At 40.9% G+C, this 23602-nt stretch overlaps 1 protein-coding gene and 1 long non-coding RNA gene across 4 annotated transcripts in view; one reads left to right on the forward strand and one right to left on the reverse strand.

The window, feature by feature from the left end:
* Positions 1-23602, forward strand: part of ADAM12 (ADAM metallopeptidase domain 12) — a 303749-nt gene that overhangs the window by 163730 nt on the left and 116417 nt on the right. For all 3 annotated transcript variants that reach the window (XR_012905666.1, XM_025188248.2, XM_075935285.1), the window contains exons 4-5: positions 13048-13126; positions 17224-17300. Coding sequence is in view for 2 of the 3 variants with exons in the window: in XM_025188248.2 (XP_025044033.1) it covers positions 13048-13126; positions 17224-17300 (156 nt within the window). In the remaining variant the exon portion in view is untranslated. The remainder of the gene's footprint in view (positions 1-13047; positions 13127-17223; positions 17301-23602) is intronic.
* LOC142830434 (uncharacterized) lies at positions 5801-8913 on the reverse strand. Its single transcript, XR_012905667.1, has 4 exons — positions 8831-8913; positions 7128-7246; positions 6954-7042; positions 5801-5913 (listed from the first exon to the last, which is right to left on the reverse strand). It is a non-coding gene; the product is annotated as an uncharacterized LOC142830434 (long non-coding RNA).

Genomic DNA, 23602 nt, shown 5'->3' on the forward strand with positions numbered 1-23602 from the left:
CTTATCCATTGAGTTTGAATGAAGCCCACAACCATGTTCATGTAACCTGTTAAATCAGAAGTGCAGGACTAGAAGGGACATTGCTAAGTCAATCAGTCCAGTCCTGGCACTGTTTGTTTAACCTCTTCTTAAACACCTCGGCTACGTCTACACTGGCACCCTTTTCCGGAAATGCTTAAAACAGAACAGTTTTCCGTTATAAGTATTTCTGGAAAAAGCGCGTCTACATTGGCAGGATGCTTTTCCGGAAAAGTACATTTTCCGGAAAAGCGTCCGTGGCCAATGTAGACGTGCTTTTCCGGAAAAAAGCCCCAATCGTCATTTTCGCGATCGGGGCTTTTTTGCGGAAAAGAGTACTGTGCTGTCTACACTGGCCCTTTTCCAAAATAGTTTTTCCGGAAAAGGACTTTTGCCCGAACGGGAGCAGCATAGTTTTTCTGGAAAAACACTGACAATTTTACAGTAGATCGTCATTGCTTTTCCGGAAAAGCAAGTGGCCAGTGTAGACAGCTGGCAAGTTATTCCGGAAAAGTGGCTGCTTTTCCGGAATAAGTGGCTCAGTGTTGACACAGCCCCACACTGGTGGAGAGTCCACAGCCTTCCTTGGTAATTTGTTCCAGTGCTTAACTACCTTGACAGGAAGTATTTCCTCAAGTCTGACCTAAATCTCTATTGCTGCAATTTAAGCCCATTGCTTCTTGTTAGCCTCATAGGTAAATGAGAACAGTTTTTCACTCTCCTTCTTGTGAAAACCATGTATATACTTGAAAAGTGTTATGTCTGTCTTCAGTCTTCTTAAGATTATTAAGATAATTAATCCAATTTTTTTCAATCTTTTCTCCATAAGCCATGTTTTCTAAACCTTTAACCATTTTTGTCGTTCTCCTCTGGACTTTCTCTGTTGTTCCTCAAGTGCTTTGTGCCACTCTGGTTTAGAAAATAATTTTTTACCCATTTCCATTGCCTTTATCACAAAAAAGATGTAGTGACACTGGAAAAGATTCAGAGGGAGACAACAAAGATGATCAAGGGTATGGCACATGAAAAAGATTAGGGCTGCTCATTTGTCAAGTGATGGCCCTATTATAGTCCGCTGTGGATTATGCTTGTGCCCACAGTCAGGGCATTTAAAAGTAGTACTTATTGATCCACATGTGTGTCCTGGCTCACCTTGGACCAGTGGGCAAAAGGGCATGGCTGATGGCTTGCCTCTCCAATTCCTTCTCACCAAAGTTTAATCCTGGTCAGCATCTATGTGTGTCCATTGTTTTTGCTTCATGCCTTAAGGTACAATTTAGTTGTGGAAGTCGTTTTTGCCATCCTGTACAGTTAATACTTTTAGACTATGTCTACCCTGCCAGCTTTTGCCAGCAGAGAGTATGGTAATGAACTGCTCATTAGCATTTGTCGTCCTGTCATTAGCATATTTTCTGCCCAAGGCTTTTTGCTCAAAAACAAGCATTGTACACGGATCCGTATTGCGCAAAAGGGAGTTTTTGTGCAAAACGGATCCATCTATACTGCTTGATTTTGTGCAAAAACCTCTTGTGCAAAAAGCCTCGGGCAGAGAATATGCTAATGACAATGCGACAAATGCTAATGAGTGCTTCATTAGCATATTCTCTGCCAGCAAAAGCCGGCAGTATAGACATAGCCTTAGTGTTTCCGTAATTTTAGTACTAGATAGATCTTCAGTGTCGACTTCCTCCCCCCATCTGTACCTCATGAGGTACTGGACTGTGCCCAGGACTCTGGGCATTGGAGTCCAGAATTCCTACCCATGAGTCAGCAACAACCCCCAGCACTGTTTGTATTGCCTCGGGGAAGCTCAGATCTTAGTGAGGAGCAGTATTGCTGCTCATTTCTCAGCTGTAGTCAAGAAGAGCAGGAATTTCACCTTCAAAAACATCTCATGGAAAAGACCAGGAGGACTCAGTTGGACCCAGGTGAGGGAACCCTTCACTTCCTTCCCCCTCGTACATCGGCTGGACGCAGCAAGGTGTCAGCCTCCTGCTGCTAAGTCTGACACTGATGCCATCAAATCTACTCTCATAAGCCCTCTGGCAAGATTGTCTCAGGAACGAAGGAATCACTTTCATATCTGTGAGTCTAAGTCTTCCTCAAAAGTCACTTAAAAGAAATCAGATTTGCCTCTGAGCACACCCAGCACTTTTTCTCTTAGTAAGTCACTTAGTTGCCTGAGTATGTCCTAAGTCCCAGAAGCTTGACAAGAAAACCTATAAACACTTGGCTCTGTTGGTACGGGAACATGATCCATCAGTATCATCATCCCCAGCACTTTACATATACATTTTTGGAGCATGGATCATGAGCAGCCTATCGCCCATAAAGCGGAGCATTAAGTACAAATAGTGAATGACATAGTCAAAGCTCTATTGTCACATATCTTCATTTTAGTAAAGCATTTGATACATTGTTTTATGAGACCTTATTCTCAAAATTAATTCAGATTGGCTTGAATATGAACTCTGCCTGAGAGCTCGGACTGAGAACTGCCTAAATAAAATGTCAGGGGCAAAAAAAGCATAAAGAGATGGAACAGAGGTAGAATGGAAAAATCTACTAGGGGTGGCTTGTATCTACCAGATGCCAGTTAACTAGAGGACTAGCCACAGGTCCACCAAGGTCCAAAAGTGATGCCCATCTCCACTGCTACCTCTGCTATTGGGAGGGAGGGTGATGGTTAGTCTTTCTATCAGGCTGCTCTCCATGGGATTTCTACCTTTTGTATGTTACCTAGTGGGTCTTTTCATTGAATTTCAAAACTCTCCCTTGCTTCCTCAGCTACTGAAGAGAAAAGGAACTTTCTTCCCTGCCTATCCCTCCAGGGAAAGGCTGGTTAGAAATAGCTAATTTTACAGGAATTTCCCAAAATGTTTCTTTATAAAAGCGTGTCAACATTTTCTTATTTGGAAAACCTGAACATTTTTATGGGAACAAACTTTTTTGCTCAACATCCTCCTTCCCCCCCGCCCCGACTGCATCCCAAAGGCAGGGTGAGGGACATGTCAACCAACATTAACATTTAATTTCAGTCAAAAGCCATTTTTCGTTCAACCAAAAAAAATCAGCCTGCTTGTTCTACTCCATGGCCTCATAGCTTCAACATGATGTAGAAAGAGGTCACTGCTGCTCTCTCTCTACCTCTAGTACCTTGCTCCCTGAGAATGATTCCATTACCACGCATTTCCCATGTAGCAGTAGTATAAAATGTGCATGATTCTTGGCACTTCCATATCCTCATGGGAGTATTACTTGGTTAAGTAATGGTTCAAGGGCCGACATGATAATGATCTACATTTTTGAAGGATGCATGCACCAAAGAGAGGAATTATTTAAGCTAATAAAAGGGGTGTACCTTGGAGAAATTAAAACACGGAAAATCTATGCTGAATATCACAAATCATGACAGTCACATCTGTAAAACAATAAAGGCTGTATTGCTTGTGGCATTTGAAACTAGACAAGGCAAAAATTAGTTGCTGTACAACATCCTGCATATGCAGAGAGATTTGACTGTTCCATCTTTAGCTTCTCTGATTTTATATCTGTTTGGCATTCCCTAACTGATGGAAGGATCATTATGACCTTTGGAGATAATGTATAACTGCTTGAGAACACAGTGGTTTTATATTGGAAATAGGAAGCTAAACTGTGCTGCACCATCATACCTGTTAGAGAGCGGATTGAAAAAAGATCCTGTTTGTGAATAGGGGTGTTAAAATGTGTGTAACTGATTTAATCATGAAACTGCTGAAAATTTCAGCGATTACACACGGGGTAGCAGGTGGCTCCCCAGGAGTTGCGTGTAGCCACGTAGCTGTTTGGGTAACCGATAAGCTTATGCTTATCGGTTACCTACTTAAACGGCTATTCTCTTACATCCCTATTTGTGTATTTGAATGCAAGGTTGGCATTTTTTAAAAATCAACATGTCAAGTTTTTGGGTCCTTTAGCTTTTTTGTTAATGTAACTCTGGGTCTTAGACTAATGGAGGCAGCTGACACCTGAAAGTTTGTAGGCAAAAACTGATAGAGAAGTATAGAACTAATTTATAACTGCACTATATTTGACTTACCTCGGGGTAGGCAAAGCTTATTCTTCCCTGAGAAGCCTCCACTTGTTTGTTCAAAGAGACAGAAAAGCAAAAGCTGTCTTTGAGCGTACGTCTATACTGCACAGCTATTTTGGGATACTGGAGGTACCCCAAAATTGCTATCCCGTGTCTACACAAGCAACCCATAATTTCTAATATTTTTCGAAATAATGGTCACACTATTTCACCATCCCAGTAAACCTCGTTGCATGAGAGTTAAGGGATGGCTCAAAATAGTGTATTATTTCGAAATCTGGCACTGCGTAGACATGCCAAATTTTAAAATAAGCTATTTCGAAATAGATTCGTAAATTTTGCTTATATTATTTTGAGTTTAGGGTGCTGTGTAGACACACCATGACTGTGCTGCAGCACATATGCAGTTTAGCTCAGGTGGTGAATGTTTCTTATCTTCAAAGAATTAATTAGGAACGTCTGATGTTCCATTAGTTTTCTTTCTGTTTTGGGGGGAGGGGTTCATATGTTCAGCAGTGCGATGCCTGATATATTTTATTTCCTTTGTTTCCACTGCTTCTTGCAGTGCAAGAAATTGATAATCATTTGGCCCTCTTGAACATTGTGGATTGATAGTGCTTGGAATTTCAGATGTGGGCTTAAACTGAACCAGAGCTCCTGCACTAGGATGTATTAATGTTATTTTGATCCATGTTCTTTCTGAATTAAATTGATCCAATTAGGTTAAGTAGCTTGCCATCTAAATTGATTTACTTTCCTGTATTAATCTCCTTTGCTATGAGACGGAAAAGAAAATGTAAATCAATTTAGTGAATTACATCTCTTTCTGAGGGAGACAATTAAATTACCTAATGGATATATATGTTAAATTTGTTGTTTAATAACTTTAATATTAGTGCAGTAATAGGAAGTTCAAACACACCTTTCCTGATTTTTTAACCTGAGTGCCTGTTACACTTATTTTTATAAGCTTTCAAGAAATGCCCTTACATGACTTAGTCTCTTGATACTAATGCTAAATGCTTATTCTACTAGACAGCTTTTAAGGCATTAGATGTTTTGAAAGAGGGGATAACAGCTTTTCCTGCCAAGAAATATTGGGTACCCTACAGGCTGTTGTATTAATTTAGATGGACTATATGGTCCTAAGGTGTTAACATAAACCAATCTCTGGCCAACATTAAACAAGATATATTGAGACCTTACCCTGCTTAGTCCTATCGAACAAACACCATTCAAATTCTTAACCTCTTATTAAAAATACATAAAAGAAGGAAAAATAGTTAAAGCATTTGAAATGTTATGTAAGGCTTTCATTTTAACAACATTCCTTGTTCCCTTTCCTTTCAGCAAACCTCTAGAAGAGAATTTCCCTTCAGCTGGGGAGAGTTTTTAGAAGGAAAAAAATCCCTTGACAGCCTTTCCTCATTTCCCTTGACAGCCTTTTAGGTAGCATTAAAGATGATAATCACTATCCTTTTGGGACACTAGTTTTCAACCTTTTCTCATTTGTTGTTCTCCATTTCAAATGGAGGCACAAATGCCTTTGCAAATCTTAGACATAATTTATGGAACCTCAGGGACCCAGGAACCACAGGATGAAACCGACCATTTTGGGGAAAAGAGCAGAAGTAGAGATGGGACAGGAGCTATCATTGTTGCTGCTGATAAAACAAATTAAAAGAGAAAAGATGGATGAGGAAATATCTTTTATTGGACCGGCTTCTATTGGTGAGAAAGACAAGCTCTGTTGTATCCTGGTGTTTGACTTTCACTTTCAACCTTCTTACTCAAATATCATCTTGTCCAAGACCTGGCAACTTAATATCAACATTGGACTGTTTAGGGCATTGCTTTGATTTGCCCCTTCCTGTTCACAGGCTTACACTGTGCCACAAAATATGAAGTTTTGGCTGGCTAAGCTAGACTCTGATTCAACAGTTGGAATATAGGAAAGAGCAGAAATAAGATGGTAAAGGACAAGGACACACATGTGAGAGAGAGAGCTTTCACATCACATTAAGATTTTATCAGGACCCAGTACAGGTGTCAAATGTCATCACCTTAGTGGGGGACAACCAGAGGGCACTCAGCATGTTCTGCTGCTTCCCATCTAGCCATCTCTGGACCCACTGCTGCTTCTAGTGCCAGAGTTCTGCTTTGCAGGGGCAGATGACAGTTTTGGGGGGCCCCGGGCAGTGTAATTCCAGGGGGCCCCCCCTTTGCCACAGCACACGTGCAGCAACACCATGGCACATGTGTGGGGCTTTTTGAAGCGTGGGGCCTGGGGCGGCTGCCCTGTTTGCCCTGCCCTATATCTGCCCCTGCTGCTTTGCCTTTGTAACCTGGGACCTCAGTGTAGGAGCTGCTACAGCTTGAGCTATGAAGCCAGTTGTGTCTCAGCTTAGGCTGTAGAGCTCACTCAATCTTATTGTCTCAGTGAGCCACTTCATTTGGTGTATGGGTTACATATTTGCCCTAGCTGAGGCAGCACATTCCAAGCTTCAGAGATGAAGTTGAGATCCCAGATGAGCCCTCGCTTCTGTAATCACCACTGAGTGGATTTGAACCTGGGACCTTTGGAATGTAGGGTAGGCGCCTCTACAGCTTGTGCTGTAAAGCCAGCTGTTTCACAGCCTAGGCTGTAAAACTCACTCATTCTTATCTCTCGCTGTAAGTGGTCTAAGTGCCACTACATGGGACAGCGAACCGCACCCACTATAGCTACATCTATGCAAATGAAGTGCGAATTAGCATATTGCCGCATGTCATTTGCATAATTAATTAGGAGCCATTTTTGCGCAAGAGGTCAGTAGCCCCCATCTGGCCGTAGCATCCTGTCCCCAGCCCCGATCCTTACCATCTTATTTCAGCCCCCATATGGCTGCAGGAAGGGCTGGTGGTGGACCTCCTCTGGCTGTGGCACAAGTTGGAGGGGACTTAATATGACTGCAGTAGACAGAGGGGGGATTGGTTAGCACAGTGAGCAAGGGGTGCAATTCCCTAGTTACTATTATTGATTGTTTTATTTTACCTGGTATACTTTCTTAATCCAGGAGTTGAAATTTTCCAGGAAACACAGAAGATAAATGAAACCAGTGATGCCAGAGAATAAGATCCAATGGCTGGAAGCTGAAGCTAGATAAATTCAGACTAGAAATAAAATAAGACACTTTTTTGATCGTGAAGCTCATTAACCAGCAGGCACAGGTTTGTGGTAGATTCTCCATCACTAGAAATTTTTAAATCAAGATTAGATATTTTTTCTAGAAGAGGTAAACAGTCTCAACCACAGATACTGGACTTAAAACAGGAATTACTGCAAGGAACTCCATGGCCTGTGTTAAGCAAGAGGTCAGACAAAGGGCATATCTACACTTACACAGCCATGTAGTGCTTTGTGAAGATTCTACCTATGCCAATGGGAGAACTTCTTCCGTCAGGGTATGTCTAGACTACATGCCTCTGGTGACAGAGGCATGTAAATTAGGCTACCTGGCATAGGAAAATGAAACAGCGATTTAAATAATCACCGCTTCATTTAAATTTAAATGGCTGCCGCACTGATCTGATAAGCTGTTTGTTGGCTCAGCGCTGTAGTCTGGACGCTCCACGGTCAACATCAAAGGCATTTGTCAACCTCCCCAGTATGCCTCATGGGAGGCAGTAGCTATTTCAATGGCAGAATTCTTTCCACTGATGTAGTACTGCCTACAGTCGGGGTTAGGTCTGTACAATTACATTACTTAGAGTGTGGATTTTCCTCACATGATCACAATGGTCCTTGCTGGAGTTAAAATCTATTTAGCATTTTCTGAGCTGTCTCTTCTAGGTGGAATGAATGGAAGTGTAAAGGCTGCCCTAATCATCATCACCTTTGTTATTATTCTCAGAGTTTGAGAGCCATCATGATGATATCAACATGAACAGTCTCCCTCCTCCAGGACCCAAGGAAATCAACTTTCCTCTCCTGTCTCTTCCTCAAAATTCCCTTCTGCAGGCTAGCACTGACTCACCTCCCCTGCTTCCTTCTCTCACCTCATAAGATCATTAAGTTTGGAAAAAAGAAGATTAAGGGGGGACATGATAGCGGTTTTCAAATATCTAAAAGGGTGTCACAAGGAGGAAGGAGAAAATTTGTTCCTCTTGGTTTCTGAGGACAGGACAAGGAGTAATGGGCTTAAAGTGCAGCAGGGGAGGTTTAGATTGGACATTAGGAAAAAATTCCTAACTGTCAGGGTGGTCAAATATTGGAATAAATTGCCAAGGGAGGTGGTGGAATCTCCCTCTCTGGAGATATTTAAGAACAGGTTAGATAGACATCTGTCAGGGATGGTGTAGGTGGAGCTAGGTCCTGCCTTGAGGGCGGGGGGCTGGACTCGATGACCTCTTGAGGTCCCTTCCAGTCATATGATTCTATGATAAGTTATTGTGAAAACCTTGGGAATAACAGGGCACATGCCAAGAGAACTGTTCATCGACTTTGCCTCTCGGTTACATCTTCTTGCCAATTGTGGGGGTTCGTACTGCTACCTCTCCTTTTTCTCCCCTTTTTGTCCCCAGTCCCAGTCCCCTTTCTCCGTGTCGTTGTGCTTACAGCCACGGAAGTGCGGGGAGGGGGGTCCGGGCCCACCCTCTCTCCCGGACCCCAGCCCAGGGCCCTAAAGACAGGGTCACCAGGACCTGTCCCACCGGAGGGGTAAAGACCCTAAACCCACCGGTGCGCCGGCTCCTTACCCTGCCCTGGGCTACTTCCACCCCGCCTTCGTTTGTCTCGGAGCAAGGGCTCCCCCCCGGCTCCTCCGTCGCGCCATTTAAACCTCCCGCGGCCGAGCCGGAGACGTCTGACGTCACCGGCGTCGACCAGCACCAACTCCTGCGGTCCCACCCCCCCTCGCCACCCGCCAGCTGTTTCCTTGCGGCTCCGCCGCTCAGCTGAGCCGCCGCCGCGCTACACTGCGCGCACGTAGTTAACGAGCCCTGCGCTGCCCCCATTAGAGTAAAGGCGATCGCGGGGTCAGTGCAGGGTGGGCCTGCTTCCCTGGGGTATGCGGGTCCCGCCCCGTCACACCAATATTTTGTCTATTTAAATAATAAACCCTCTAATGCAAGCATCTTGGGTGAAATCCTGGCCCTGTTGAAGTAAATGGCAAAACTCTCATTAACAGCAATGGAAACAGGATTTTACTTTGTCCTTACATAAAATGCTAAATAAATGGTAACAATAGCAAACAGCTGCTCTTTATGAGGATGCTTTCAGAAGTGTTGGCAGTAAGGGAATGTAGATACCCTATTCTTTCCCTTAAATTAGCAGCCATTCCCAAAGACTGAAATTGCGTGGTGCATGTCTGCACTGCAATTAAAAAAGCCCAGGCCAGCTGACTCAGGCGACCAAGGTTAAGGGGCTGTTCAATTACAGGGTCCAGGATAGAGTCCAAGCTCTAGGATTCTGCAAAGTGGGAGGTCTTTCTTAAGAACATCACAATGTATTAACCCCTTTGCCCAAGTCACGTGAGCATGAGCCAGCTGGCACTGGTCAGCTTCAGGTGTCTAATTGCAGTGCAGACATATCCTTGGTGTGGTCATAATATCTGCTGTTTTGCTCCTACCCAAATTGCCTCATGTACAATCCAGTGAACCACTGAAAAATATTACTGGTTTTTAATATAAAATATGACTTTATACAAAGAAAAGTACAACACGTGCTGAAATTTCAGATAAGATCCATGATTAAAACTTGGGGTGCAAAGATCTGCTGTCTTTCGTGTTACCTCATGTTCCATTTCCCGTCATTTGCTTGATTTCTCCACTTGTCATTTTCTACTTTAATTGAGGTTGTAAGCTCTTTGGGAAAGGGACTTTCATTTTTTTAAAAAACATTTGTAGAGTGCATCCTTCTAGTGCAAAGGATCCCTGCTCACGATTGGGCATTTAGGAACCACCATAAAATGAATAATGAAATAATGATAATAACAAATATTAATCTATCAGAGATGTTCATTTGTGTACAAGTTGAAAGAAATGGGTTAATTGAGAGGCAAAAAATCACCAATTTTGGAAAATATATATTAATTTCCAGAACAATACAGTCCATACTTTGCAATATAGAGATGTACCAGGTTGGACAAATGAACTTCCCAAATGAAAAATACATTTTTTGAAAGAAAGCAGAACATTTCAGAAGTCTATACCAATGAGATATTCTGTAATCTCAGTTCTCTGGTCCATTGCAGGTCTGCAGATGATACTGACATTTAGTTTTGATATCATCATTTGTCTGGAGCTTTCATATTTCACTAAAATGTTTGTCAAAACCTTAAACACTCACAGATGGTATTTTTGCACCTGTGTTGAGAGCCAATGTAAATATATATTCCCCTTTCTGACCTTGTTAGAAATGCTCTCTAGCTGAAAAATTGAAAAACAGATCAATATCTTGATTTGAAGGAAGACAGTTCCTTGTCAGAGAGTGCATTCAAAAGTAATGATTCCCCAACTCTATGGGCTTTTAGCAAGGGGAAACTTTACACGCATGCACACGTGCACATTCTCACACACACACAGTTGTACTGTTTAGAAAATAGCAGTTGTGAACTCTATAAAACTGTGCCAAAAATCTCTGTTCTCATTGTAGTTTAAAAGAAGATACAGTTAGCATTGGACATTTACAAGGTTTGGACATTCTTTTGCAAAACACCTTCGATCACTTATATTTCCTCACTGACATTGCATCATCCAGGAATCTTTTAAGTGCCATTATTATATATCTTCCTGAGAACTTGAGTCAGAAGTGGAAAGTCTTTTATTAATAATAATTCTTTCTTCAAGCAGTTGTTGTATGTGTACCCATAGTATAATCTTCAGATTTTTTTAATATTCTGGGTACAAAAGGGTTAATTTTATCAAACATGCCTCTCAATTATTGAAAACCAGTCTAATGCAACTGACAGTCTCATGGGACAAGTTTCTCTGTCCTCATCACAACTGCTTTCCATATACTTTTCCCTGCAAAGTGAACTGCCCAGATAGCTGTTACATTACTTTCTACCCATTTTACTTAGAAGCATGTTTTCATAACAATTAATTTCTCGTTTCTCTTTGTTTACTTGGGTAAACTACTAAGATGTTGTCTGAGTCCCTAAACAAAGGGAGGCCAACCTCATAAATGTTGCATTAAGAGAACTTTTAAAAGTGCCCAAGTGACCAAGAAGCTTAAGATTCAATAAAAATAAATGGGGCTTGTACTCGTATGTTGCTTAGGTATTTCTGATAAGGTATGGTGGGGAAGAAAGAATTCCATTATGAACATGGTCTTTGTCACTCTCTTGAATTATTCTTGCAAATTATTGACTGCTGTGTACGGGGGCAGATGACCATTTCGTGGGGCCCAGGGCAGCACAATTTCGCGGGGCCCCCCTTTGCCACGGCACATGCGCGGGGCTTCTTGAAGCGCGGGGCCCCGGGTGACCGCCCCGCTCGCCCTGCCCTATATCCACCCCTGGCTGTGTATGTTAATCCAGTTTATCAAGAAGAATTCTTTCATTTCCTCTTAGTCTCTCAAGCCTTTTCTATCAATGGAACAAGTTTGTTTCTTCTATTCTCATGTAAATTAACCTTAGTGCCTGGAGGTCATGTTGCTTTTGCCTAAAATAATCAATTATCCTATCATTACAGGAAGAGAGAACCGCTAATATTTTAGCTAGAAGGCACAGCAGTGCCTTGATGAGTACATTATCTTATTATGGCATAAAATATACCCCTCCTACAGAATATGGCTGCTACTTGCACCATGAAAAATAGTGACAATGTTAGGATAGGTTTTCTGCTTATAATTACAATTTTTTAATTATTGGGGAAATCTTTGATGATGGGAGCTAAATACTGTTTGAATGTAGATGTCTCTGAATTTCAAAAACAACTGATATTGCCCTTGCTATACAGTAGCATTGGTCAGTCGTACTATGTTTAATACAATCAGATGCTGTATAAATCACAAGGTGCATCAGTTGTTAGATTAAAGAATGTAGCAAAAGTTAAATGGACACCGACAGATCCTTCGAGGTACAAACAAATAATCCCCTTCCATGAACTGCTTGAAACATTCAAAGTTCTAAAAGGTTTGTGCTCCTTGAAGTTGTAGGGTAAAATTTTCAAAAGCATTCATCACTGGCCTAACTCTGCTCCAGTAGCATCCAGTGGGAGTACCATTGACTTCTCAGGAAGCAGAATTACACTACAGCTGAACATTCATGAAAATCCCATTAATGATATTTCAGTGACCTCATTTCTCCCATCTCCCTGTTACCCAGATTGCCCACACAGACCTAATTAATTACACTAGTCCAATAAATCCATGGTTTGTTTTCAAACCTATGTTTTACATTTCTGTGAGCATGTAAATGTGGCAGCTGTGGCTGGCCATTGGCTGATGTACATAGTACATTAAATAACAAAATGATGGATAGAATGTGGGACAAATTACCTTTTTTCTAATGTGAATCATTTTTGCAGCCTCTTTACCATGACTAAATTACTCTTAAAATATTTCAAATGTCTAGATTTTCAGTTTGCTTGGAAAGATACTGAAACTGACATAAGGGATTCAATATTGCACTGGGTTTATTTGTACTCTTCATAGAAAGAACGTCAGGCAGCTTCTAGTCAAATTCAGTCTGAATAAAGACTTTATTGTTAATCAGGAAACTTTAGCCTGCTAACCTTCTAGGTTCCTTTGCTGTTTTGAGTGATTACCAGTTCCATGTTTCCTGATCTTGTGCCTAGTTCTACACTAGTCCATACTTTAATAATGGTGACCTGTAATAAGGCATTCTGTTTCCATACTTTTTTAGTTTTAAATTTCTTGTTCTATCTCAGATGGAATCATGGAAGAACAAAAGTTGTGATTATTTGATCCTAACATTACAGGTGTGTGTTTTTGTTTTTGTTTTTTCTAGGGGCCTCTTAGCTGATAGCTTCACAGAAACACACTATTTGAAAGACGGCACTGATGTCATTCTCACACGCAATTACACGGTAAGGTTTGTGTCTTGAGGAATAGATAAAACTTTTCCATTAAAATACCACAAGTGCTGCCAGGATGGGAAATGGACAGTGAAATAAAGTAGATAGCTGGGTATTCTTTTTAGATTGTTGCGTTTGGTAACTTCTTATCCCTGTGTTCCTAAGCCAGAACTTTGAGGAAGGAATTTTCAAAGTGAGACACAGGGAATTTCACCAGTGACTGTCATTGAAGCCCATAAGAATTTTGCTTGTAAAGCCTTATACAGCTCTTTGCAAATGCACGTGTTATGTAGTTTGTTAATAGGCCACAAACAGCCATTGTTGCACAGAAAAGAAGTGAAGACCTTATTCAGTTAAAAAGAAAGCCCAATAAAGATGGCTTTCACAGTGCCATGTGGAAGGTTGGATAAAGGCATTTCAAGGTCTGTGTGGATTTCCACAATGCAAAAGCCAGATGCAGTGGGACTAACATGACACCAGAAGGGGTGGGGCCTCGGGCAGAAGGGCTGAAGCCTTGGGCAGTCAGCCCTTAGCACTGCCCAGACTGCAGGCACCCCCAGCCCTCAGAGCTGTGCAGGGCAGCACTCCTGCAGCAATACAATGGGACCCACAGCAGCAGGGCTGGGAACTTCAGTCCCCTTTAAATTTCCATGTCCCAGGCCAATTGCCCATTTCCCTCTCCCTCCCCCTCCACTTCACCCTTGTTGTCAGCTGAGCCCGATGTATCTTGTTATTTTTTTAATCAGGTTCTTAGATTTTTTTTATATCAAGCTAACTTTAAAATCACCACAAAATACCTATTTTCTCTTTTTAAAATGCTTTTTATAAATAAAGTACTGTTTTAAGGCACTCGCTTTTTTGTCCTCTGACAGCAAATATCAATTCCTTAATTAAAAACAGTGCACTAATTGATTTTAATTATAAAGTTCATCTTTTATCTGGCTGAGTAGATCCAGCTCAGATGGAATATGGAATATGTATTTATTATTTACTTACTGTATCAGCAGAAGCATCTCGCTCCATATTGTCAGTGATGAGTCTAAATGACAAAAAGGAAGTGTTTTCATTCACATATTTTTAATACTAAGAAATATCTTCAATATGAAAAGCCAGACATATCCAGAATAAAGCAATCCATTTGTACAGTTGTCAACTTCTTTCTGTGTGCACGCACATGCTTATGTGTGTCCATTTGCATAGCATGCATGCATGTGGTTATATCTTGTTGCGAATTAGTGCAATGGACAATAGTTGATCACTTCTTTTGAAAGATTGTGTAATATCAATACCTCTCCCATAAGCTACCTGAATAAAAGGAGGAGTCTATCGTCTATGCTGGTGATTTGCTGTAAGTAAACAATGAAAAGTCAGGTAGATGAGAAAATTCAAAATGGTCTAAAAATTCTTAATATTCACACAAGGAAAGGATATGCAACCTTTGTGGTTAACTGTTGAAGCAAACTAATCTCAGCTATGTGTACTGCTGACTATAGAATTTATTCCTCTTCACAAATTCATTTTAAAGGAAAGTTTTAAGTAGACAATGTACTTTGGTACAATGATGTCAGAAAGACCTCAAATGAATAGTACTAATGGTGCAGTTTGTGTCCTAAAATAGTTTCAAGAGACCAATACAACACATTTTTTATCAAAAGCAACTGCAGTATTGTCTAAAAGAAATGACCAGAGATTCTGTAATTTGATTTTATATCTTTTTCACTCAGTATGGCTAAGTACCTTTATGGTGGACTCTAATCTAATTCACTTTTCTGATTTATAGTTACCTGGCTGTAGAAATGAAATTGGGTTTTGGTCATTGTGTTATTTGGAGTCCTAAATCTGAGCACTTGCTTGGTGCAGATGTTACTATTGTATTTTCATAACCTTTATAGTAAATACTCCTCTAAAAAAACCCTAGTATTGTCAAACTTAACCACTGCTTTATTACTTAATGGTATGAAATAAAGCCAGAGCACAGCTTTAAATACGACAAATCAGTTAACTGTAGAAATGATTCATTTTTAGGGGGATTAGCTACTTGTACAGTAATTTAAAATAACAAATTTTTTGGATGGGTGAAAAATACTGTAACTCAGCTGAGTTACTGAGCTAGAAATCAATTTTCCACTAGTTCAATCACAGGATATGATCTGATAGGTTTCCTGTTTTCAATATTGAATTTGAAGGAATCTTACCTTCTTGTAGCATGTGGATCTTGAAGAAGTTATGAAACTGAATAGACGAGGAGTTCAAAGTTAATGAAATATCAAGTGTGTCTGGAGTGAGAAAGAATAAGAACCATTTCTATAATACACTGTTTGATAATGTCAGTTACATCAGCCTAGGAATCATCTTCCCCCTTCCTGTTTCACCAGACACTTTCACAGTCCAGGCAAGTCTAAACTTAAAATACTGCATCAGCGCAACTGTGCCACAGTGGCATTTTATGAAGATGTTATGAGCCAATGGGAGAAATTGCCTGGGGAGGTGTCATTGGAGATTTTTAAGAGCTGGTTAGACAAACACCTGTTGGGGTGGTCTAGATGATGCTTGGTCCAGCCATGGAGGAGAGACTGAACTTCATGACCTCTTGACGTTCCGTACAGTCCTGTGATTTTGTGTAATGTCATTGAATGATAGCCCAGGTTTTTCTCCGGTTAAGGACTGGGTGAGTTTAATTGATCATTGTCTTTAAAGCAGAAATATTATTGTCATGTCTAACAGTTGCATGTTTTTAATTGTTAGTAAAGCAGTCCTTTAGAAGATAATTTAATGTGTGGAATTGTTCCACTTGTTTGTGATTTTCTTTCTCATCAGAGTGTTACTAGCACTTTACTGAGTCAAATAATGAAGACACAGTAACATTAAGTCACTTACACACAGTTTTTTCATTGTATTTCATGGCCAACCATATAAATTTAATTCAGAGTATAACCCACTATTCTCTATTTTGTCACATTCTCATGTTTAAAAAATACTCCAAATAAACATTTTCTCATGAAGTAACCTAATTGGCTTAGGATTTATATCTCAGCTATTCCATCGCTTTCTTTAAGAAATCAAGGTGGGCTTTTAGAAGTATGTTGTGTGAGGATCTGTAATTGAAAACCATTCCCTGACATTGAAAAGGTTAATTAATGCAGCTAAATGTGAACGAACCAAGTAATAAAAAGGCATAGTGAGATGACTGTCAGTTGAAACATGAGTGATAACTTTCCTTTGCACTAATAAGATAGCAACCTTTTACAATAGTATTTTTAGCTTCCAGATAGCATTTAAAGAATCTGTGAAAAAAAAAGATGTAACACAATAACTGTGAAAGAAATGCTGGATGTAACACAATAATAATTTCTAGCCAGTCACATAATTGGGGATGTAGTGTAACCTTTAATCAACAATAACATTAATTTTGATTGCAGAGAGATATGTATCTTTATTGAGTCAGTATCTGTGTTGTGGTTGCCTTTTGCAAGCAGTTGGATTATTAAAGAAATACAATAACACTGCCATTACACAAAAAAGGATTGTTGCCTTTCAAAATAGAAGACCCTTTTAGTTTTCTTGTTGCTAATAATGTGCTGCTATTCAGCTAGTTAATTTAATAAGCTGCTTCCCTACCAACCCACTTTTCATTAATCCTATGAGTTTTTCAAGCCATAGATTTGAGACAAGTTTTAATATACCTCACAGTATGCTTAATTACCTCCTATGAATTTACATAATCTTACTAAAGAAAATTTATATCTAAGCAAAATGTTGATGTCAGTGTGATTTGTTCCAATGCTTAATTTTGTAAAATGCCCATATCCTAGCTAATATAAAACATAACCAAGGAGAAAAAACTTATTACATTTTAATAAGTTATTGTCTGTTAGTAAGTAGGGATGTCATAGGTACTTGTGTGTGGACTCCTTTGGTCAAACATTAAACTTTGAAAATGCTCATGACAATATTTCATTGAGACAGAAAGGTTACTATAAATGGAATTCTGGATGCTGCAGCTTGATATCAGAGGAAAGGTTTAGATAGAGAGACCCTCATAAAACAAGGCATAGAACAGAATTTATGATTACCTAAATGATTTCTCCTTCCTTCCTTTTTTCAATTAGGGTCACTGCTATTATCATGGTACCGTGCTAGGGTATCCTGACTCTGCAGTCAGTGTCAGTATCTGCTCTGGACTCAGGTAAGTGAATTTGCCAAAGCTATTATCGACATTTAAATATATATATATATATAATGATTTCAATCAAATCACATGTATCAGGGCTTTGGTTAGTTTCCTGCGGGGGTCAGGAAGGATTTTTTCACAATACAAAATTAGTTAGCTGTATTCTAGATTGGTGTTTTTTCCATCTTCCTCTGAACTATCAAAGCTTGGCCAAACCTGTAGTTTGTGTGTCTTGTCCAGAGTCATACTGTTCTCCAGATTTGGAATAAGGAATTTTCCTCCAGATCAGATTGGATAGACCTTGGAGTTTGCTCTCTTAGCATCTTAGTCGATCGTGTTCTTTGGCTATGGCACTCAATTTAGTCCCTGAATGAATGACATTCTGTTATCTCTAACTAGATTCTTTTGGCTCAATATATGGGAATGTGACTGAAATATAAAGACCTATGATATACAAGAGGTCATAATTTGTGTGTGATTTGTGCAACCCCAGTATTAAAATTGAATGTGGGGACTAGGAATGAGAATTCATAGAATTTAAGGTGAGGAAGTCCATATATTCTTACCATATATATAAAACCATTAAAATTCACCAAGTTATCCCTTTATTGACTCCAATAAATTAGTTTTGGTAAAAGTATACCAATAGGAAAGGCATATCATCATGCTTTGAAGACATTAAGAGATGGAGAATCTATCACTTCCATTGATGGTTTGTTCCAGTGGTTAAATTCATTCCTTTTTTAATTCAGCTTCCAGCCATTCTTTTTTCTTTAAGTAATGGCCTACTGTCGGTGCACACATGCTCCATGCACCAGAGATGGGAAGATTTTTGCTAGCGGTTCTATTGGCCCATGCCTGTGTCTTTCTCCTCTTCGTGCTACAAAAGAAGGGTATAAGTCAGTGATTGGCAGACAGGGTTCCACGTGTGGTCCGTGAGGCATTTTGTTTACTGTTGCCCACATTCAGGGTTACAAGATTCCGATGATCTCTGTCCACATTGTTTTTTTCCTACTGGTATTGCTAAAGTGACATGTACGTGAAGTGAGATGTGTGCTGATTGCACACAACAGTGATCGTGGGAGCCATGCACTCCTGCTGCATCCAATCAACGCACTGCTATGGTTCAGTTAGCACACTGAAAATTCTAGGAATGCAAGCACAGTTTGGAACATAATTGTCTGTAGTCTTTATATAGTTGTAGATGTCATCTTAGTTCTTAGCTAGTTGGGACATAAGTACCCCCACACACATATCCCGTTATGAGATCATGACCAAGTTCCCAGGATTCAAGAACTGTGTTTTCAGACCTCTTCCCCCCCCCTCCCAACGTGATTGGTCAGCAATTACCACCTGAAGCACTTCTGCTACTTTGGGTATAGTCACATCTACTTTGAAGTGCAGCATTTGCCAATTGTTTCCTAACAGAACCCATCAAACCTATGAGTACAGGCTTCAAAGATCTTGTTATGAATTCAGCAGTCTGACCCAGGGCAAAGTAGAGGCACAGAAGAACTTGCCTTCAGTTCTGGGGCTCAGAGGAGAGACCTGAAGATATTTCCTCATAGTGGCGTCAAAAGGTCAAGAAATGCTGTCATAACAAATGAGGGAAATCCTCCTCTAGATACACCTCAAAAAAGACTTCTTTACCAACACCATCTAAGTTGCATCCCAGTGCAGGAGGCTAAGATGGTCACAAGAGGCATGGTGCAAGTCTCCAAGATCCTAAGCACAAGAGCATTCTGAGGCTGCTACCACCCACAGGAGAAGGATCATGTTTTGTTAACAAAGGAAAAGCACCAAGCACCCTTGCATTGGCAGTACCATTGCACTCCAATGAGGAATGATCAGCACCTAGAGTTCTGGCCACAGTGATTTTGTCTGTAAGAAAAAATCAGCCTCATCGTCCCTCATTGTCTAGGTCAGGAGAGATACATTCCCTTAAGGCTGTAGTAATCCTTCCCAGATCCCAAGTATCCCATCCTTGCAGATCCAATCATTTCAAGAGACATCCTGATGCCAGTGGTCTGGGGATGGCAGAAGAGAGCACAAAAGCTGCTTTCTAATATGTTCCACTACTAAGGAATTACAATGTCTGCTTTAGTGGCAATGAAGGCCATGGAATCGGAGCCTATAAATTTGTAAGATAGTGAACTAACTTTGGTACCTGTGACACACAATGTCATCAAGACCTACTGAGCCACCTTTTGTGTCCACTTGCCAGTCTTTTTATGGGACCCATACAAGCACAGTCCAGAATCAATTAGATCTCTTTGAGAATCATATCATTCCTCTCTTACAGGGAGGAGATGGAAACTCAGGAAATGGATAAAGAGGTAAGAACTAAAATCAATGGAACTACCTGCTCCGATGGGACTATATCATATTCGTCCCCTGATTCAGCATGGTGCCAGCCTCGTCTTCTCTGCCTAATGATTACAAACAAATCCGAGACTCACTAAACAGGGTGGCAAAAGTACTCCAGATTCCCCAGCAGAGGTACCAGAGGCACTTCATAAACTCGTGGGCATCCTACAGAGTGTGAACCCAGCAAGGCGCTGCTTTCTGTTTTGCAGGCTGCAAGGTGATCTGGCATACCTCAGCCACATGTTCTCCCATGCCAAAAAATACAGAAAAGAAATACTTCATACCAGAAAGGGGTGCAGAGATTTTATTTACACCCCTTATCCTGAACTCCTTAGAAATCCAGCCTGCCACAAATAGGCAACATCCTCATTACAGAAGGGATGGATCCTGAAAGCTAAGCATTTGGATCTATTTGCAATGAAGTTTTTTACTGCAACCCACCTGCAATTCCACATAGCAAATTGTCATGCATTAATGCCTAAATATGATTTTGTTCATTATTCCAAGTTCACGGAATTCACCGACAAACTCATGCAACAAGAATGAGTGCCGTTCCAAGCACTTACTGAGATAGGTACACTGATTGCCAGATCATCCCTTCAAGTTCACTCAGCGCAGCTGACACAGCTTCCTAGTCGATAACTTTGGCTTTTTTATTCAACCATAATTCTCATAATTCCCTGGGAAAATCAACTCTATAATGAAAGGAGTTGCCCTAAGGGAATGGCCTGTTCAGTGAGCATATGGGTGATCATTTATGCTCATTGAAGGACTCAAAGGAACCCTCCACTCCATAAGAATTCACTTCACTATCCAGGAGGAAATTCCATAGACCACAGTCTTATAAGCAGCATTCAACATCTCAACCCTTTTCCATCAAAGGGGCTTTAAGCCACTATAGAAATGGCAGAGGATGGAGGGAACAAGTATAATGTTTTCACCTCTTTCTCTTTCAAACCCCAGCCTTGAGCTAACAAACACTTTTGAGAGATCTGAATCAAACCAGTTGCCAGTCTATCTACCCAATTGGTCACCCATTTTGGTGACTGCCTAGCTCATTTCTCCCAAGCCTAGCAAATGATAATAGAAAAATGGGCTCGTCACATCATTCATATCTTCTTTGCCATAGTGTTCTTCTGTTCCACTCCAACCTTCCCTCCCCCATGGGCATCCATCTTCAGAGACCACTCCCATGAAAGGATGCTCATTCAGAAAGTAGACTCTCTTAATCAATAGGGAGCCATAAAACTGGGATATTCCCAGCACAAAGGAAAAGGGTCTTTCTCATATCCAAAAGAAGAAAGAATGGAGACCCATCTCAGACAGCAGGTAGCTTCATGTCTTTATCTGGAAAAACAAGGTTCAGGAGAGTCACCCTAGCATCAGTAATTCTTCCTCTGAACAACTGCATCTGGTTTACCACTCTTGACATGAAGGACGCCTGTACTCACATGGACATCCATCCCACACACAGACGATTCCTGAGTTCACTGAAGGTTCAAATCATTGTCATTACGGCATGCTCCCCTTTGGCCTCACAACTGTGGCAAGAGTATTCACAAAGGTGCTATTAGTTGTGGTCTCCTACTTTCACTGTTACAGATCATCACTATTCCCCTTCATGAACTGGTTATTGATAGGGAGCTCTCATCAGGAGATTCTGAGAGTGATCTCATATCTGCCTAATCTTTTGTGCTCACTGGGACTTGATATAAATATAGAAAAGTCTGATTTAGTTCTACGTAGACTATAAAGTTTACTGAGGCAACACTGGACTCTATCAGTGGCAACATATCCCTTCTTTGGATCCGATTCCAGTCATCTTGGTATCCAGCCTTTTCATTCTGTTCATGTGTCGTCCTTCTAGGTCTTATGGCATCCTGTACCTATATGAATCCCTTTGTTGCCTACACACTTGGCTCAAACAGCATACATGTCAAGAAGAAGACACCATATGGAAAAACTCGACTCTGTCTCCCACAAAGTGTGGACTTCTCTAATCTCTTGGGAGAAAATTTTGTGTTTGAGTTCCCTTCCTTTCCTCCTCCCTATCCAAGAAGACATTGATCATAGATATTTCCTTGTTAGGATGGGACATTTTCTCTAGCCCAGAAATAATTTTTTCTGCTCTTTCTCCAATTTTTTAAAACATGCTTCTAAAACTACAGACACCAGAACTACATATGGTATCCCACTATCAGTCTCACCTATAGAGCTGGCTGAAATGTGAATTGGCGGTTTATGAGAAATGCTGACTTTCTGAAATTTAGTTTTGGTCCAATTTGGAGTTAAACCTTTCATTTCAGAAACACATCCACATGGTGTTTCCTCAACAAAATATGCTCCTGGGACTAGAATCTGCTGATTGAATTGACTCTAATGTTAGTCTGTAAGGGCCACTGATCTCAGCAGCTGAGGTGGCTGGAGCTCCTGGCCATTTAAATCGCTACTGAAGCTGCAGACACACCCCTTCTGTCTGAGGCCCCATCCTTTCCTCTCTCCCCAAGCACATTCCCAGAAATATCTGTCCTCAGTTGTGTTGCCCACAGTTGCTGGGATTACCAAATGTGAGGCTCTAGAGCAGGACATGCACTTGGAGCAGAAAATGTTGAGGTTTGTAATGGTCCTTTGTTCCTGGAGGGATCTCTGTCCCAGAGTTTTGGATGATCTTGTTTGATATCCTGGTACCATGGATCCCTCTGAAGATAAGGGCCTAGACCTTGAACTTGATTCAAAATTCTGTGACAATCCAGTGTAGGCAGTGGTTTCCCCATGACAGCATGTGTTAGATCTATTAGTTAGCTGGTTCTTAATCCATTATTAATGTGTGCTTTATTGATATTGTACAGTGCTATGTTTTTAAAGAAAGTGCCATGCAGTACCAAGTCAAACGCCTTACAAAAGTACCTACAGTTACTTTTATCAACCAAACTTAATGTCCTCAAAAAATGAAATCAGCTTTGTGTGAAAAAAGTGATTTTATACCAATGTGTGTCCACTGGGATTGATTATATTCCCACCCTTAATCCTTTATTAATGGAGAATGCATATAATCTGCAGCTGTTTCCAGGGGGACATCAATAGGACTGTACAATTTTGGGAAATCTTTGATTCCTGTTTTCCCATGGCAATTGTAGCCATGCAGGCCTGCCGACAGAGGGGGTAGCATAAAGGGGGCAATTGCTCTAGGGCTTGGAGATTTAAAGGAGCCAGGAACTCCTGGCCACTGCTGCTACTGCAGCAGTTTCCAGAGCCCTAAGACCCTTTGAATTGCTGCTGGAGTTCCAATCCATGGAGCCACAATGCTCTGCACAAATCCAGGCCTCGGGGTGTGATCTGGGCATCGCTAAGGACTGACTGCCTTCAACCTGCCCCTTCCGCCTGAAGCCCTGCTCCTTCCCCTGAGGTACTGCCCCTTCTTGGGGTGCAGACTGGACCTCCCACACACCTTGCCCCAGGACCTGTGGTGGCTGTTGGCCCCACTTTGCCCATGTGATGCTATATTTTATTCTCACGGTACACTGGTTGGCATATTTATTAGGTTGTGACAGGACCTGGTTGCCTTCCAGTTCTCATTTAGCTCTGGAGTCTTCAAAGATGTCTCCCTGTGCTAGTGAGCAGTGGTATACACTGGCAGTGACAGAACTGCAGCTGCTAACTCCTACGTCGTCCAACAGCCCAGCAGTTCTGAGAATTTTCTTCTTAATGTGGCTGTGATCCTCAAAAAATTGTGGCTGTGAAAGATATGACACGTAGCAAGTAGCATAGATACAAATGTTAACACACACCAAAAGAAAAAAAAGACACACACACACCACGTCAAGAAAACAATTAAATTTACCAATTTAATCATTTCTTAGTTACCTTGCAGAAAGGCACTGACTGATGGTAATTTTTAAATACACTATGGACACAGATCAGAAAACAATTACCTTCCTAGTTGGTCAATC

This window comes from Pelodiscus sinensis, chromosome 8 (assembly GCF_049634645.1).
Source record: "Pelodiscus sinensis isolate JC-2024 chromosome 8, ASM4963464v1, whole genome shotgun sequence".
Classification (NCBI taxonomy): Eukaryota; Metazoa; Chordata; order Testudines; family Trionychidae; genus Pelodiscus; species Pelodiscus sinensis.